General features: G+C 40.3%; 3 protein-coding genes across 3 annotated transcripts in view; 2 read left to right on the plus strand and 1 right to left on the minus strand.

Moving 5' to 3' along the window:
- Positions 1-8,359, plus strand: part of LOC129103627 (pleckstrin homology domain-containing family G member 3) — a 31,389-nt gene extending 23,030 nt beyond the window's left edge. Inside the window, exons 9-19 of the mRNA XM_054614186.1 lie at positions 163-345; positions 464-556; positions 1,226-1,312; positions 1,398-1,428; positions 1,657-1,758; positions 1,873-1,905; positions 2,690-2,700; positions 3,061-3,435; positions 4,275-4,391; positions 5,343-6,792; positions 6,897-8,359. Of these exons, the coding sequence (XP_054470161.1) occupies positions 163-345; positions 464-556; positions 1,226-1,312; positions 1,398-1,428; positions 1,657-1,758; positions 1,873-1,905; positions 2,690-2,700; positions 3,061-3,435; positions 4,275-4,391; positions 5,343-6,792; positions 6,897-7,567 (3,153 nt within the window). The 3' untranslated portion in view covers positions 7,568-8,359. The remainder of the gene's footprint in view (positions 1-162; positions 346-463; positions 557-1,225; positions 1,313-1,397; positions 1,429-1,656; positions 1,759-1,872; positions 1,906-2,689; positions 2,701-3,060; positions 3,436-4,274; positions 4,392-5,342; positions 6,793-6,896) is intronic.
- Positions 8,360-10,005: 1,646 nt separating this feature from the next.
- xgb (x globin) lies at positions 10,006-16,365 on the plus strand. Its single transcript, XM_054613892.1, has 5 exons — positions 10,006-10,172; positions 12,232-12,339; positions 13,877-13,997; positions 14,284-14,364; positions 15,613-16,365. Exons 1-5 carry the CDS (start codon positions 10,006-10,008, stop codon positions 15,730-15,732), a joined length of 597 nt encoding a protein of 198 aa, XP_054469867.1. The 3' UTR covers positions 15,733-16,365.
- srp14 (signal recognition particle 14) lies at positions 15,878-18,515 on the minus strand. The gene is made up of 5 exons (XM_054613893.1): positions 18,395-18,515; positions 17,545-17,617; positions 17,319-17,431; positions 17,194-17,226; positions 15,878-17,018 (listed from the first exon to the last, which is right to left on the minus strand). The coding sequence occupies exons 1-5, from the start codon at positions 18,416-18,418 to the stop codon at positions 16,929-16,931; spliced, it is 333 nt and encodes a 110-aa protein (XP_054469868.1). The 5' UTR covers positions 18,419-18,515; the 3' UTR covers positions 15,878-16,928.
- Between the last annotated feature and the right edge of the window lie 623 nt (positions 18,516-19,138).

Here is a 19,138-nt window from a genome sequence, read left to right on the forward strand (position 1 = left end):
AAGGATTTCGTAAGTTTGAGTCCTTGACCGATAGACCGGTTTCTCTTCCTGGTGTTTTATAAGGATTAAAAATGAGCTCTGACACACACATGGGTAATTTATTTCATGCTGGAGAAACATGGCTAAGCCTGTGGGGATATGGGCTTTCATGTGCATCTGCAGGAGATACAGTCACTTCTGATCAACTGGAAGGGTCCTGACCTGACCACCTATGGAGAGCTGGTGCTGGAGGGCACCTTTCATGTCCTGCGGGCGAAGAACACCCGTACACTCTTTCTCTTCGACAGGATGCTTCTCATTACCAAGAAAAGAGGGGAACACTACGTCTACAAGATCCACATCTCAGTATGGATTTTGACATTTTTTCATTGAGTGATTTAATAGTTTGAGAAGGATACTGGTGTACAACAAAAAGATCAGATTTTCAGTTAAATGACTATTTTTTCATTCATTTTTGTTGCAGTGCTCCACCCTAATGCTACTTGACAGTGCCAAGGATCCCCTGCTCTTCAGTGTTATCCATTTTAAGCATCCCAAGCAACCCCATACAGTGCAGGTAAATGGTAAATGGTAACTTGGAACACCAGTTATGCTGCATTCACATTGAATTAGGCAGATGGTAGATTGCAAACCTGATATTGTGTTCCTGGACCAGAGCAGGATGGTAAAATTAGGTAAAGCCTGAATAAAATAACGGTAACGGTAGATGGCACTGCCGTCCAAGGTTAAAATATTTTGTAATTTCTTTTACGTTTTTTGCTGTGACAGAATTTACAAGCGGATGTTACGTAGCTCCATCCCACAAGAGAAAGTTGTTTAAGTTTGCAATAGAATATTAAGAGAAAGCAGCATGTTATGCAATACTAATGTAAAATAATAGTCACAACATTTTTTTTTTTTTAATAATGGGTAAAACATTTTTTAATCCATCACCATAGCAACATTTTTCTTTTTGCTGTCCAGCCATTCGGTCAGACTGTTTGTTTGCCCCCCCCTCTCCATTGTGCAGCAATATCACAAAACAACTGCTGTGTTTCTTCTGTAGTCTTAGAATAATTATTTAGATAATTTAATAATGATCATTTTTGTTTTAACAAAACATTTTTAATAGCCAGTGGTACGTACTGTAGTATGTCTTTATTCTGTATGAATGTGTGTATCTATTTGGTGTATCTTTATTAACCTCAATGACCCTTTTCTAAATAACAAGTTTTTGTTGTTTCAGGCCAAGTCAGTAGAAGAGAAGCGTCTCTGGTTCCATCACATTAAGAGGCTCATTCTTGAGAACCACAACACCATCGTGCCACAGAAGGTAAACAACACGGAGGACTTTAATTCTTCTCTGCTACTGAAGAATTGCCTGGTATTTTATCACAATGTTATTTCTTTTTTCAAAGGGAAAAGAAGCCACCCTGGACAATTCTATCTGTAAGTGTTACAAATACATTTACGTTTGTCTTGCAAGGCCAATAGAACTGTTTCCATAGCATCCAAAGATGCTGCTAACAAATAAAGAGGGTGGTTTATTTTAAATGGAAAATGTGGAATGCTGTTGAATTAACCAGAAAGCCGTAGCCCATGAACCAAATATCTATGAGCAGAAAATAGTTTTTGAAATTGCGACTGAGTCTAATGATGTATCACTCTGTTACTCAGATCCAGGGAAGTACCACTATAGTCCTGAGAGGCTGAAGAAAGCAGAGTCCTACCAAGCGGACGACTTCCATCTTGGAGGGCGGCATGGGAGAAGGAGATCAGGTTAAAAAAATACTCAGTCTATTTATTTGTGTCTTTTTTTGTGTCTTTTCAAATAGTATTATAGAATAGTACTGCTGATGATTGATTGTAACTTAAACTTTTTTCTCTTTTTAGAGCCTGCAAAACAAATCATATGGAGCACAAAAGGTTGGTGCACCTTGATCCGTTATTTGTTTAGGTTCACTGGGTGTTCAATAAGATTTTGGCAGCCACAAGGACATAAACAGTGGGTCAGTTGATGCCAGTTCTGGATGCTGTCCAGTTGCCCAGCAGCCCCACAGCCCCCTACCAAGGTTATTTTGAGTCTGTCAAATAGGAGCTGCCCACATCTCTTTTGCACTGCTGCTTTGTTCTCCCTCAAAGACATCCGCAAAACAGATCAAAAGACACACTCCCACTCCTTAATTATATGCCACATTGGTGGAAGGCTTTGTCATACACAAGCTTTTTAAATAGTCAAAATCAGCCTTGCCTTCAGATCCCATCTCCCTGCTCTCATCTATTCAAATTGGCTATTATGAAAGAGAAACCTCTGTATTCGTGGCCCCAGTTCTCCTTTGCTCCCGGTCCAGATCCATTTTTCGAAACAATGTAATGAAGAAGCAATTTTCATGTCAACCATCCCATCTCAGTGAGAGGGAGTAGGTCATCACATCCTGGCTAATTACATCATGTCCAGTTTCAGACTCTGAGAGAAAGATGTTTCTAATTGGTATTTATCTAATCACAAGGCCTCCGTTAAGTCTGGGCCAGACTAACTACTGCCTCACTCAATCTATGCTTGTGTCAGCTGACCATTAATGTACGTGATGCATGTCGTATTCAGGTTATTTTGTCATGTAATATTTGACCTGACCGTGCTTTTTTCAGAGATGTTGACATTCTCTTTTGTTTCTCTCTTTTCTCTTCTTTGTCTTTGATCTATGTGAAGCTGTTTTGAAGGTAAGTGCTGAAATACAAATGTAGTCTTTTATTACACCTTGATAAGCTTTTTCATTCTGTTGTATGAAAGCAGTTTTTAGGTCAATGTGCTGTGGTGAGATATGATTTATGCAGTTTTGACTCAGCAGTTTAAACTTTGCTATTCAAATTACAAATGAACTCAACCCAAAAATGAGAAAGTACAAACCTTATCTTCCCAGAACATACTTTGACTTACCCCGGACTGCAAAAATCATATCTCACCTAAAGTTGAAGCAGCTTTATTGATGCTTCCATCCCATTTCCAGCCTTGCAATCACATCATGGCTCTAGCACTGGCCTTGCAATAACAAACCACATGTCTATGACTTCACGCTACAGCATGCAGACAGTGAGGGTTCACTGCTGGGGGAGAGTCGTTCCCTTCAGCCAGCCACTAGTGTCAGTACGCTGGCCTCCAGTCTAAGCGAGTCTCAGGCTGAGAGGCCATGTGCTGAGGATCTAATTCCCAGAAGCGACTCTCTGGAGCAGCTAAGTCCTTCTGACAGTGACCCGAAACTGGGTTCTCCACCCAGTGAGGGGGGGCTGACGCTGGAGAAGGCAGAAGAAGCAAAGGAAGAGGAGGAGGGGGAGAGTTATAAGGAAGATATACTGATGGGAGACGACCAGGTAGCCGACTTTGCCAGCTCAGTGCTGGCAGCCATCTCCTGCTGGCACTATAGAGCCAGGGCTTTGCTTTCTACTCACTACACAACGGTGAGGGTTTCTGCCACCCACGGGTTTCCTCTTTCCTGCTCCATTCCACCGGCTTACCAATACTCTCCACCACTCTTTCTCCCACGCTGGCTCTCACCCCTCTCCCTGTTTTTTTCTTCATAAATAGAACCAACTAACATCTGCTACCATTTGCAATGTGCACATTGAATGCCTTAGGTTGAATTCATTCTATTGAAGTGCATGGACTGAAGTTCTCCAAAACTGCTAACGGTGAATTCTAAAATATATGGGTGAAAGTCAAACTGGGTGCATGCCTTTGCTTTTATTGTTTTGTTTTGGAGTTGGACGTCGACACCCTGTGCATGCACTGTTCTCCTCTGATGGATGTTTTCCATATCCGTGTAGGTTCAGTGTTCTATGTTTCATGATTGTTTTTCTTTTGGGGACATGATTGATGCTGCCGATTATCCTGTTGAAACCATGCCTGAATTTGCATTAGAATCAGTGGCCTAATGCTCCCTGTTAAATGTTGTTTGACTTCAAAGGTTAATGTAGCCATCTAATTAACTGATCATTATAATAGCAAAAGCCTTGCACTTTGATAATCATATTTCCTCACCACATTTCCTCTCTGAATATTCCAGTCTTTGTTAAGGTTAACTGTTATACCAGTATTGTTACTGAATATGAATTCATTCTTAAATAATAATAAAGACGTTTATCATAACCAAGGTTGTTTTTCAAGGTTGACCTTACGACACATTAAGTTTCTTGGAAATGTTTGCCCACTGACAGATTCTTCTACTGCATGCTGCCTCACAGTGTGATGTCTAGCATGATTTAGAATATAGGTTTAATGCTCTGCTTTGCTCTTTCAGGATGATCAAATTGGAGATACGGCTGAACTGAAAACCACACCAACAGAGGAAGTAACGACTCACAGGCAGGAGGGAAACCATCTGTATGTGGCTGTGAAAGAAACTCTTGCCACACAGGTACTAAATAAAGCCTTGTATAGATATGTACACCCATCCGTTCATTTTCACATGTCTCTGAGGCCACACATGACATTTATTCACTGTGTTAAATAATGCCCATCTATCCTAATGCACTCAGTATCGCATCGCATCGTTTGTTGTTAGGCATATTTTTTAGCCATTATATTTTGAATGACACACTTTCTGTCTCTTTGCTATTGTTATATAGTCTATCGGTGAATGAGAGCAGGCTTATTCAATACTGCAATAGACATTTCAGTTATAAGTGCCCTTTGCTATGAGCACAGCATTTCTGGAGCTATATTGGTGCCTGATGTTTATATGTGGTCCTGGAAATTAAAATGCCACACACACACACACACAATGCTGTGGTCTGTGGTCAGCACTCCCACTGAGCAAGGCAACATTGTATTTCGGAGCAGTTCTTACCTGATATTCATGGTAACAGCTCCTGCATCTGAGCAGAATGTAGGTTGTTTTTCTTTGTACCCTTATCTCCACCACACAGCACCAAGCTGCACTTTTTGCAATTGCCGGTACTCCAAAAGAGGCAGGGAAGACCTGAAAACAAATTTAGAACAACGGCCAACTAGGGTGACATCAGCACTATGAACCGAGTCACAGACATCGCAATGCTCACTGTTTTAATCACTGAGGGTAACATAAATGGTCCAACAAGGAGCCATAAGCAACCAAGCAGCAAATACAATCACAATGTCGCCTTCTTTTTTTTCCAGTTTTATACATACAGTACATACATAGAAATTGGTCAGTGTAACAAAGCTCAAGTGGGCCTCATAAGAAATAAGACATGCATCATAAATTGTGGCTGCTTTAGATTAAACTGCCCAGGTCCATTACGTTAATGGGTAACGGAGAGTGCTTGCTATTGTAATGTCTGTTTTACTCATTACATCCCACTTTGCAAACATTCCTATCATGTTTCAGGTCAGTGTGGAGGAGCTATGCCGTCTAGACTGTGTCCCTCAAGCAAGAAAAAGTCCTCAGCTAGATGTGCATAACTCCCAGTGCCCTGAGTCTCCGGTCTACCCTTTGCAACAAGGAGCCGACACGCCAGAAGCTCAGGATAACTCAAGAGAAACAGCAGACGAAGAGGAAGGGGAGAGCGATTCCTCTGTTCTCCAAGTGGAGGAGACGAGTGTACTGACAAATGGGGAACTCTCAGAGGAAGACGAAGAGGGGCTGTCAGACAATAAAAGCATCCTACCTTCCTCTGTGCTGGACCAGGCAAGTGTGATAGCTGAGCGCTTCATCAGCAGCCTGTCGAGACGGAGCAGTCTGGTTTCAGAGGACTTGGGGTCCCTCGCGTGCCCCTCACCCTCAATAGATAATGACATTTTCAAAAGCCCCTCAGCTTGCATGGATTTAGAGCAACAGACTCAAATGTTGGCCAGCTCTTCCCCAGAGCCACAGGTGATCTCCGAGGATGATCTGTCAACGCCTACACCCGATCCCGCACTGAATAGCCTCGTTGAAGAGGAACTCAGGTCGACTCTCTCTAAACAAGATCGCCTCCTCATCTGCAAGATCAGAAGATACTATGAGCACGCTGAGCACGAAGATGCTACCTTTAGCATCAAGCGCAGGGAGAGTCTCTCCTATATCCCAGCAGGTCTGGTCCGGCACCTGAGCCGTCAGCTGAACACTATTCCTCAGGAACAGGCCGTCCCAGTTCATAAGAAAGACCTCTCTCGAAACCGCCCCACTTCCTGGTCAGTGTTTGACCTTCCTGGCTTGGAAAAGAGCCGAAACACTGACACTCATCAAAAGACCCAATCACAGAGACCAGCGGAAGCTAAGGCTAGATCCCAGAGCATCACAGATGCCTCTACAACAGAGGAAGAGTTCAGACCCTCATCAGACATGGTCAAGGTTTGGCAAGACATGGAAATGGAGGAGGAGAGACAGGAAGTCCTGCAGATAACAGAGGAGCAACCTAATGACTTAAAATTAGAAACAACATTGGATGACAGCTCAGCCACTTCAGATGTTGAAACCAGTAAGCAACCACCTCCTATTTTAGAGACGTCTGAAACTGCCACAACCTCAGATAGATCCTCCATCTCATCCCCCACCACAACTTTTCCAGCAGTGGAGGGGGGATCCTGTCAGGACTCAACGTCTCAAGACAAGAGCCACATCAACAATGGCCAACTACCCAAGATCATTAGCTTCCGAACAAGTATGGATGAGGACCAGATCCTACAAGACATGGGGAAGATGAAGAGCAAGGTGTTTCAGCTGGCACGTCAGTACAGTCAGCGCATCAAAAGTAACAGGCCAATGGTCTGGCCGAGGAACCGAGAAAAAGCAAATCAACAGAGCTTCAAGAGTTTGCCTGCTGTCCGTGAGGAGAAGATGCAATTTAGGAAAAAGGGTAAATAGGATGCTTACTGCTTTCTTTTCAGTAACTTTCCTCTTACGCTCATGTATGGAGAAAACTGAAAAGCATTTTTTTCTGTTTTTTGTGTATGTGTGCAGGTAAACCCAGCCTGAGGTTGCCCTTGAACACTTGCGATCAGTCAGTTGTCCATGAAGAGCGTTCGCCAAGCCCGGTCCAGACCCCCAGCTCTGGATCCAGCACCCAGAGCACAGTAACCAGCCCACGAAGCGCAACCTCAGAGACGGTGACCTTCCACTGGCCTGCCGTACAGGAACTGCGCACCAAATACAAAGAAACCTCCCACTCCTCTAAAGTAACCGGCAGCTGCACAGGCCCAAACGCCATGCTGGAGTGCTGTACAAATAGGTGTAATGGGTGCTCACACAAGTACAATAGCTCCTCTGACATTCACAAAGCTCTGACAAGGTCAGAGTCTGAAACAGCACACAAAGAAAGGTGTCTTGTGGTAGAGGACTGGGTCCAGCCCCAGCTTCAGCCCCTGCTGTGCAGGTGGAGCTCCTTGGACCACATGGTTGGGTCTCTTCCCCTCCATGAAGTACAGAACTTTCAGGAACCTGTGAGGACCTGCTTCACAACAAGTCAGGTGTCTCTGATAACAACAAAAACTGTCAATGAAGGGGACAACGTCCTCCAGGAGGAACTAGACTGTACCACAAAGACTGCTGCCCCGGTTTCAGGGAAAATTACTGAAACTAATCTTGTGAAAAGCTTACGAGAAAAGTTCCAGAGCTTAACCACAAGCTCATGAACATGTGATTTATGTAAATTTTTTATTTTATCAGGGACTATCACGTGGAAACCAGTTAACTGATGCTTCTCAGCATCCTCCTTTCCCCCCAAAAGAATGCAACTTGTTGTCTGCACATTTTTTTCAGTATAGGGTACACGGTGATGTTTTCTGCACCAGTCAAACATAAAGGGATATTATTGTTCATTGGTGAGGGCCATGAGGAGAAAGCATATTGTCTTTAAAAAGGTTTATTGCAATATTTGTACATTAGTATTTGTCTGCACTGTACAATACAAGTTTTTTGTTTTTAAGAATTGTATATAGTCCCCTGTAATTGAGGATTATGTTCTACTTTAATATTATTTGCATCAATTTGGTTCCCACCCACTCTTGGTAATTCTTGCGCTAACCACTACAGAACTATTATCATTAAACATGTAAACTGTCAGCTAGCATTTCAGGGGAAAGCAAGAAGGAGTTAGAGTCTCATTGATGAGAGATCTCTGTTGTTGCCAAAGTCTCTAACCGTACACCAAAGAGGGTTTGCTTTTAACCTTTGTTGACTTTAATGCATGTGTTCACAACAGTAATTTGCTTCCATGTTTATGTAATGTTTTCACAAACTATCACTGGAGCTTTTCAATAAGCTGTATATAGCTGTATTATTTATGAAACTGTATATTTGGGAGAGATTGGCCTCATGTAAATACTGACCCGTAGCAGCCCTTTTTACTTTTCCATTCCAGAACACATGTTATATCATACTTGAAGATTCCAATATTTTCAATAAATACAGAACTGGTTAATGTCCTCATAAGTCCCCTGTTTACGCTGTCATGCATCTCAAACACAGTATATCAATCCCATAGTTAAATCTACAACTTCCATGATCCACTGGTTAAATGGTTTGTTAATATAATATATGACTGAGATAGTCTTTCATTTTTTAGAAGCTGAGAGTTAAGACTATGGTATGAATGTGTTGGGTGCATAACATGTGGAAGGAATGTATCTTTTCTTGACATAATTCTTCTGAAATGAGGATCAAGCTGCCCCACTCAACTGAACTGCATCTGAAAGATAAAATGACATGCTCTGATCATGAAGTTAATGATGCTTATTTGACTAAAAATAAGATTTATCTTATCAATGTCTTGAGAATCTAGGTCCTCAAAAACGTACCTTACATTGACTTTTATTATTTATTTCCCTAATTTTATGAGAATCGCATGTTTCAGTAGTCTGCTACATACAATGACACATTAGTAAATATTAAGATAAAATAAGATAATCCTTTATTAGTCCCGCAGCAGGGAAATGTGCAGGATCACAGCAGCAGAGAGGATAGTGCAAACAAGAGACATAGTAAAAAAACAAGATAAAATTATAAATAAGTAAAGAATATTAAATAAGTTAAAAAAAAAAGTAAAAAATCCGCAATAACTAAAATATTATATATACAGACAGAATGATTGTTGTATTGCACGGTGGATTGCAGAAATTGCACAGATTTATATTGTCAGTTTCTTGGGATGTGTGTACTACTTGGAGCAGAGTTGGTAGTGCAGCCTGACAGCTGCAGGAAGGAAGGACCTGCAGTATCTCTCCGCAGATCTTTCCTTCCTGCCGTTGTCAGATTGTACAATCAGTGCAAGTAGGTCCTAGTATAAGAAGGCCTAGTCTAAGAAATATTCTGTTCTGTATTTTGTATATTCAACAGTTTGTTGCAAAAGGAGGGGTTACTACTTTACTTATTATTATTTTTACATAAAGAATTAAGCTCTATGGGACTTTGAACAAAAGGTGAGTAGGTAAAGCCAGTGTCAACAAAACACAATGGTTGATATGTTTAATTACAAATCATAAAATAGAGATTTATTCAGTGTACTTTCCCATAATTTGCTATCAGAATCAGTCTGGAACAGCTAGTAACAGTATATATTTTATTTATTAAGTATAAAGTGGGCACATGTGCATCAGTCTTTATTAATGTATTAAGTAATCATCTGTCTTTTATTTAAATTGACAGCACGGTCCAGCCTTTGTTTGTCAGGTTACAGAGGTCCTATGTAGCCAGCGCGCTATTTCCCTAAAGGTGCGTCAAGTCAGCCCTGATCAGACAGACTTACACAGGAAAACAACAGGGCAATCCTTCAACATAAAAGCGCAAATACTCCTCAGTACTTCCTGTAATCCGTTCTCATCAGAGGATTTTTTTTATTTTGAACCAATGACCAGAACTAGCAGCTGGTCTGTCTGTTTACTAACTTGACGCCGGTCTGATATACCGACCAGAGGCGTGTAGTCCAAGACGCAGTTGGAGACGCAGATGCCAGCAACATCAGATTTCCTCTGGCACAAATTAAATTAACCTTTTGTTTTTTCTTCCTGGACTGTCGCAAATATATAATTATATATATCTATATCTATATCTATATTTGTTTTATCTATGAAGAATGGGTTGCGCAATATCTGGTCTGGAAGCAAAAGCAGAGTTTGGAGAGAGGACTACAGAGGATGCTGCTGCTGCGTGTCCCAGCGAGGTTCAGATTCAGATGATCAAGGATTCATGGAAAGTTATCCGGGACGATATCGCCAAAGTTGGGATTATTATGTTCGTCAGGTAAAACGCTTAAGCCTTCTGTACTTTTGCAATGTTGTTTACATGTCAATAACTAGAGATAATTCGTCTAGTTAGAAGCGTAGGCTATAGATAATGTAAAGCCAAAGGATCAGGAGTAATATAGTGTTACCATCAAGTAAAACTGAGGAGCCTTCATAAACACTCATTCCTTTAAGACATTTTATACTTTTATTACAATTATTTAAGACAGGATTCTGTGGATATAATAATTGTAATTATTTATAGGTAGCCTAAATATTTTCCATATCCTGTGTGTCTAAATGGCTCATACTGCTGATCATCATAACGCACAACAAAGAAGCAACTTATCAGTTTAACCTTTTCAGACAGCTTAGTGTGCACTGTGTTCTGGCCTGCTGGCCAAAGACACAAAGGTGTTCAGAAAGTCTTCTGTCCCGCTTTGATGATGACATGAAGCCTGACCTTTTCAAGACAGAAAGTGAACATCGAGGCTCCCCTTCAACTCCACCACATCCCTCTGCTCGTCCCTCTGACCCACAGCTTTTCATTTATGGCTCAGAGCAGGATACCCCTCCTCCCCTCTTATCACTTCATATCACATCTTAACAACATTACGTAATGATACACAGCCACTGGCCTGCCTTAGTGCTATACAATTAAAGGTATGAGCCATCAGGAAAATGCATTTTTTCAATTAGGATGACGACCTGCGTCCGGGAAAACATCTCTGACCTAAGACAGGGAAATGAAACAAATGAAAGTGTATGGTGATAAAGAGTGGCGGACATTCGGGCTGCAGCGTATACAGTAAATAGACTACTGGGCACATGACAAGAAGCCCAATTCATGCCATGTGTCTCCTGGGTGACCTTAGCAGTTGAAGAGACTGACCTTAGCGTGGAAATTCATGCCCCCCCCCCCCCAGGGTTTATGTGTCATGACTGAACAATAATTGTTACAGCAAAACAGCAAATAATAGAATCACCCATTTTCATTGTGTTCTTGCTCTAAATTTAACAGCCCTTTTTTTCTTTGGCAAGGGGGTGTTCCCCAAATTGAAACCAAATAAGATACTCTTAAGACTGAGATGTGACCTATTCATCAGTGCCAAAGTAGTTGCAACAACCTCTGCACAGCGCCAATTAAAATTCGACATGAGCTATAAAGTGCTACATTGTCTGCATATGAACTGTATACTTGCCTGTGCGCCACAAGAGAGCATACAATGCTGCGTTAACAGTGGAAATACAACTAGTGAGTGGGAGGTATGCATTGTGAGAAAGCAAACTTCCAAGCCACTCCCATTGGAGTACAAACATTGTAGCATTAAATAATGAGTTTATGTCATTCAATGAAGCGTGAATTCTTAATACTTTAAAATTAATAGAGCCTGAATATTTCTAATTTAATGTATCTAAAAGCAAAGAACCGTTCCATTTAAATTGTATGCACTACAAGTTGTAATATTGTTAGATTACACATTGGAAGTAATGAGCCAAACTGGAGTTGCACAAATATAAAACAGGCAGACAATGGCAACCGTACATGGACATATAGTAGACATGTTTTCATATGTCTCCTATAGTACATTATAGTAGACATATGAAAACATGTGTTTCTTAGTCAGGTCACTTAAAAACATCTAGTGGCCTGTACGGTAGACACTCACCGACATTTTGTTTTGTCAATATATAACCGTTCAATAGACCTCTCTGTGGTATTGTCTGCTCGTCAAAGGGCGCAGAACTATTCATGTTTTACACCATCATATTTCTAACAACTCTATTCATCAGTCTATCTGTGGATGGGAGCACGTGTTTTAGACCTCTAATGCATTTATTCATGAGGGCTCTGTTCTGTATTTCAGGTTTAGAAACACATTTCTTTCCCTCTCAATAGCAGCACTGCATGCCATGGAAAAAAAGGAAAAAAACAGAAAACAGGATAAGCTTCGGTCTGACCTGCCACACCCACAACTGATCATGTTTTCTGTCATAATTATCTGTTTATTCACTTAGCATTGTGAATAGGAGGTTACAGTTGTTTGAATCTTGCACTGTCGTTGTCTTGGTAACAGGTTGTTTGAGACCCATCCTGAATGCAAGGATGTCTTCTTCCTGTTCCGAGGCGTGGAGGACCTGGAGAGGTTGCGGACCAGCCGGGAGCTCAGAGCACACGGCCTACGGTCAGTTACCAACACTGCACTTGACATAACACAGCAACACATCAGCGTCATCCTGAGCAGAGAACTGCATGTTTTACATTGGGCAGGAGAGCAGATTTATATCCAGCAGCTTTTTGTCTTTCTTACATTAAAAGATCAAAGTGTTTCATTTATTTATTGGCTTCTGTCAGGATGAAAGACATAAACAAAACTTAATTTCTCATACCATGTATGAGGCAATCAGTCACCCATTGCTTCCTACTAAACCAGTACATCTTTAACAGTTTAAAAATATTTTGTTTCATTTTGAAATAAGGCTAAGTCATCTCCTAAAACTGCTGGGCACTGTAGTTTTCTGCTTTTAAAAATACATATTTTTAGCCACAGATGAAAAAAACATTTGGTGCTCTTGTGCAGTGATAACCAACCTTGTTAGATTTCACCAATTTGTATTCTAATTCATGGATACTCTTACCAAAACAATTTAGGCTTTTTCAAATCATCAGAGCCACTCCACAAATACTTCAGGTACCACTTGGGAGAAGTATGCACCGGGGTACCCCTGGTTGGGAATCACTGCTCTAGTGAGTATTTGTGGCAGCAGGAAGGTGTATGTGTGACAGACTCAAAATAAAACTACAATGACCATGTTCATCATTATTGAACAAACTAAAATATATTGCAACAGTGTGGCTCATCGTTTTTTGAAAACAAGGGAGCAACGTGGCATTGAAACAGGCGTTGGCTACAGGAAATACTTATCAGTGGAATCAGTGCATAATAACTCATCTTTTTTTTTAAACTATACATGATAAAACTATGCTGCACACATTGCAGTGCAAGAAAAAAAAATCCTCCCTTAGTCGTATCATTATAACGTTGCTTACCACTCTGCTGCAAATAGAGCTTGTAGCATCTATCAAAGCCACTTGTCTGTCTGTTTCCAAGGAGCATCAGGCCTCTGTGTGTAGCTCTGTGCACAAGGCCAAAGCAGCCAATTACTGCCTGAGGACCTGAAGGTACAGAGGCAAACAGTGCTTTGCAGCAACACAGACCAAATGTGTTGCATCCCAGCATGAACCGGCTGCTCTCAAAGTCATCGATAAGGCCAAATGGCCCTTCAACAGCACTCGGGAACATAAATGTCCACGGTGGCAGCGAGACAGAGGGAAAAGATAGCTAATCCAACTCTTAGACCATTGTTCTATATTCATATTCAAAACTGTCACGCACACTCTCTGCGGTGACGGCAGACACACCTGCAAAAGCAACAAAGGAAATTGATCCTGTGATGTTTTGTGCAGGGGAGATAAAACGTGTTTTCACTGGGATAAAGTATCGTGCAATTTTGAATCAAGTGTAAGCTTGATTGAAATGATATGCAATCAATTGTGTTTATCTTTCTTGGCATATGAGTTTATGAAACTGAAAATGTCATCATGCAGTTTTTCAACACATGTACAGTGGTGTTGTATCAGTTGATGGTCATCTACTGCTAATTCATGTTTAACTGGTGCATCGATCAGGCGAGGTGTCATTTTTTCTCCTTCTCTTTCAGGGTGATGTCTTTTATTGAGAAAAGCGTGGCTAGACTGGACCAGCTGGAGAGACTGGAAGCACTGGCTCTGGAGTTGGGAAAAAGCCATTATCATTACAACGCCCCACCTAAGTACTACGGTGTAAGAACAGTGATCCCATCAGTGCTTAGCACAGTGTGTTCTTGTGAGGCTGCTTTGTTTACAGAGGGACTTCACATATTCTAATTTCATCTAATACAGCAGACTCACCATTATACTGAGACTACATCTGAACTAAAGCACATGAATGAATTGACCCAAAACTGCAAAATAGGCACACACTGAAAATAATAATAACAATGGAGTGACACACCAACTGGATATCAGCCTAGTTACCACAGCGTAACATGAGCATATCAGTTAAGTATCCCCTGTAATGGTTTTCCAGTACGTCGGAGCAGAGTTCATCAGTGCCGTGCAGCCCATCCTGAAGGAGAGGTGGACAGCTGAGCTTGAAGAGGCATGGAAGGTAAGTAGTGCCATTGAGTGACCCGTGTGTCTCTTTGTGTGAGTGTTAATCAGAGACCGTTACAGCGACTGTGTGAAATAGGCTTGATGTGTGCAATCAGCACGTCAGCGTTAGTGACGGTTGTAGTCCGGTCTGCATCAGCATCAGAGTTCTTCACGTCTCTTTAATGAGCCATGTAACACGTCAAAAAGGAACCAGTGCAACACAAGCTTGACTGATGGGGGGATTTACATCTCACTGAACCAAACATGAGCGTATGGAGAAAAATAGAACACGGCTCTGTCACATCATGTTATGTCACTTCAAGATCGCTTGTGTTATTAATACAGAGACACTCGGATAATGTTGTTCCTTCTCAGTGTTTATACACAGAAGAGACATCTCTGTCATTCAGTGAATTTAGTTTGACTGTAGAGCCTTCTGGTAATGGCGTCACAAAATTTGAGGGGGTTTAAAACATTATTCACTTGTGGCAAACACCATATCTAAGAAAAACAATCTACTCGAATGTGAAATAATGTGTGCTTTTTTTGTTTTTATCATTTCATTTTAGTTTGCAATTCTGCACATCTTTCTGCTTCTCTAAATGGCCTCTAAGGCCCTCTAGTGGTTGAATTTAGTCAGTTTGAATTTAAATCCTGTCATGCCAAACATTAGGCTCATCCTACCTGGGATTACAAAACACCACTATTTATCAAACATCCAAAAATTATAGCACACATACAATATTATATGTACATTAATAGTCATTCAAATCACATATTGATGTAAAAATGTTCTAGTAAATTGTACACTAACAACTGCTACGAGCCTTCAATTCAATCCAATGAAGAGCTTTTATCCTCACCGCTTAGCATTTCTTCAATTAACTGGTTAATTTAAATGTTTTATGTGTTCACTGAATGTTTTCTATCAAGAAAAAAGTTTTTGATTCCATCACATATCTTTCTGCACATCCTCCCTATTTGATATCCTCAAAATCCTTTGGTGCATATTTGTGGAGATCCAAACAATATTTAAGAGCACCGTTGTCCACTCATTCACACATAGAGATGTACTACTAACTAGTATTTATAAGGCCCTGGGTGGATAATCAGGCACAGAGATACATAAGATGATCTTTTCTGCATAAAAAAAATTAAAACCACATTTCCCTTCCACAATGTTTCAAAACTTTGTTGAAAAAAATAAAGGTCTTTCCCAGATGGGGACCCTGACCCAGCGCAATGTGTATCTTTTGTTATCCAGACCATGTTTCAGTTTGTGACCGGCCTAATGAAGCAGGGATACCAGGAGGAGAGCAACAGACAGCGGCACCTAGCACTCTCCCCAAAGGAAAGACCAGACAAGAGGAACACAGCGTTATGAGGTGCTTCTCCTTTCAATCACAAGTCGGACTGTTTTCGCCAGTACAGCACAGAAATGTGTTAATGTATATAGTGTATTTACTGTCTTCTTTTCTACATCACTCTTGTTTGCCACTATATCAAAATGGACAAAAACAAACTTGCAGTGACTTTCGACAGCGCACTTTATTTCTGAACTTCTGCTGCAGTCCTCGTCCATGAGATCAGGACCTGGGAGCATGATATTATAGGCTGACGATATATACCAGCTGTAGTTAAACCTGCCTTGCAATTGTGATTAACAGAAAGTACATTATTAGAATCACAGACAAAACGTCGTCTCTGCATTCATAACTTAAACATGCCTTTCAATAAAATCTACAACTTACAAACAAACTTTTTTTGTCATGTCATCATTCAGAAATCTAATTCACATTTCAATTACCCACAATAACTGAAACTACACATTTTGTTTTGTTCGGGTTTAACAATTTAAGACAGACAGTCTGTTTTATAGCTTGGTATGAAACTAAAAAGAAAATAAAAAAAATCATATTCATTGTGCTTCGGGAGGTAAAATAAAATCATTGAATAAAGTAATTTTTCATCTCCAATATCAAGTCTAATACAGTAAAACTGTTTTTATAAAAAAAAAAATACATCAAATCTGCCCTTATTCAGTTCTGTTTTTTAAAGCAACTTTACAGTAAATTCATCGCTCATTCAATTATAAACAAACAAAAAAAAAACATACAAATTTCAATTAATTCTTCTTGAGACAAGGCCAAATTGAAACATGGCAAAACAGCTTGCAGGTCAGCCGTAAATTAAAACATAAATATGGACTCTAACAATTAAATAGTATGAAAGGCAGGTAATTATTGGGCTCCATGGATTTGGCTCCAGAGGTGACACAGCTGCTGTTGACCTGGAGATTCAGTTAAGTTGACTTGCTTCGTCCTGTACAAGTTACGAGAAATCCTCAGGTTTTCTGTTCCAGACTTCGCATGGCACCAAACTGCCAGGGATGAGACATTACCATGCAGACAATGGCACAATATTGAAGCAGTCACCGGATGGATGAACAGTGATTCCGAGGGCCTCAGGTGAATGGGTCGAAAGCAGGGTGCAGCACCAGACCAAGTGGAGGCCTTTGCTGTTCCCTAGGATCGTACAGGCCAGTTTAGGTACCCATGGTTATGTTACAGAGTCTGTTTCTCATTGGGTGGCTTTGGTTTTCTTGCTTTTGCTTTTCTTATCTTTCTTCTTAAGTCCATCCATGTGAGCTCTTAGGAGATTGGAGTATGCCTGCAAAAAGGAGTTTAAGTTTATGATTTAGTTATTATAGATTCTTTCTCAAAAAGAAGACGACTATGAAACATGAGTCATTTTAATAATCTTAAAGAGACCCAATCAAGTCAATCTGCATGCAGTGACCAAGATAACATTGAATAAAATAAAACCTAAAATTAGCTCAACTTACCATTTGAAACTTGATTACTTCTTTGGTGCTGACCTGAAATAGCAAGACATGAAAAGTCAGCATAAACGGCTTGTAAACGACGGCAAAATATCAGAGATCTCTTGGATCAAACACAGTAAGCTCACCACTGTGCTAATTTTCTTCTTGCCCTCAGACGCTCTGATGAGACATTTGTTGTCTGCTGGTTCAAACGACTCTGCGTGGCCCTTTCGGGGCGCCGGCTTTGTCCTCCCGTCATCTGGTAACGAGAAAAACATCCCCATTCAGTTCAGTTTAGACGATGAAAAGGGGAAACTTGTAGCATTTTCTTACAGGTTTAACTTGAACGAACGTCAAGTGGGATGAGCTTACACTTCTTTAACGTGATGACAACACTGCCAGATGTTCTGCACTTCTGGAACAGTCGTGTGAGCTCTGTGAGAAACTGGACAATGGAGCAAAAACAAAAAGGTTAATAATGATCAATAGTGTTTGGAAGTAATAAATATTCAAATGATTTCGTATTTGTTTGGTGCACTTATTGTATTCGTATTAGTCTGTTTCTGTACTTTTGCTCTGGTTTATGCTCTTAGATGCTTGTTTAAGAAAGGAGATGCACTTATGACTTCTGGTGACTAGTAGTTCTCTTGAATACCTATGTTGAATACACTTATTGTAAGTCGCTTTGGATAAAAGCGTCTGCTAAATGACTAATGTGATGTGATGCAATTTCCACAGACACTGACTGGTTATACACTCAGTTTATTAGGTTATCTTGCCTTAACTATTGTAGTATTTTATAAGGTTTCAATTAAAAGTGCATTTAAATATCATCTGTAGTGGTGTTTACTATTCTTCGGGTACTTTTGGAAGGTTATGTTACATTTTGACATGCTTTACTGTCTGGAAACAACACAATTAGTTGTTTAAAGTTACTTCAGCTTAAGTTGAGCTGTTATCTATCTTGTAATTATACATTACTGAATGCTAATTTACAAATGACGAAATAATGACCAGTTCCACTGAGATACAAGTCTACGTATGGCCTTTACCATTCTAGAAAGTGCAACACACCCGAAACCAAACGTTAGCATGGTGGCTAATGGGTTAGCTTGACTGCCTGTTAACCAGACAGCTACACTAATGCAGACAGGGCCAATATCCAGCTGATAATCACTAACGACGACAGACCGAACAATGATCAATATGCTCTTGATCTTACCGCATCGTTTTCAAGCAGCACCATGATTCAGGCTCCAGCTTCAGCGTTAGGTTAGTGTCGGAGGCTAAGCGCTATAAAGGCTGTGAAGCACACGTACGTCTCACGAACCGGAGCCCCGCCCTGCGCCTCCACTGCGGAAACACGGGTTTGATGACAGCGCCGCCTATGGCCGGGAGGGGAACTACACCCATGAGGCCGCAGGTCAGTGAGAACAAATCATATAAAGTTGATCAAGGAAGCATTTGTATTTAGATATTCTCCAACGAAAAGTCTATGGTATGTCGAAAAAAGTCATAGTAGTGTGTGTCATGAAAAGTCATAGTATAGTATGTTGAAAAAAGTCATAAAATAGTATGTCCTAAATAGCCATAAAAAAGTTATAGTATAGTATGTCGAAAAAGAAAAAAAGTCATAGTATTTTGTGTCATGAAAAGTCATAGTATAGTATGTCGAAAAAAGTCATTAAAAGTCATATAGTATGTTGTAAAAAGTCATAAAAAAGTCATAGTATAGTATGTCCTAAAAAGTCATTAAAAAAAAGTCATAGTATAGTATGTCCTAAAAAGTCATAAAAAAGTCATAGTATAGTATGTTGAAAAAAGTCATAAAAATTATGTCATAAATAGTCATAAAAAAAGTTATTGTATAGTATAGTTTTGAGAAAAGTCATAGTATTTTGTCATGAAAAAAGTCATAGTATAGTATGTCGAAAAATAGTCATTAAAAGTCATAGTATATATGTCG

Source organism: Anoplopoma fimbria, chromosome 15 (genome assembly GCF_027596085.1).
Source record: "Anoplopoma fimbria isolate UVic2021 breed Golden Eagle Sablefish chromosome 15, Afim_UVic_2022, whole genome shotgun sequence".
NCBI classification, from domain to species: domain Eukaryota; kingdom Metazoa; phylum Chordata; class Actinopteri; order Perciformes; family Anoplopomatidae; genus Anoplopoma; species Anoplopoma fimbria.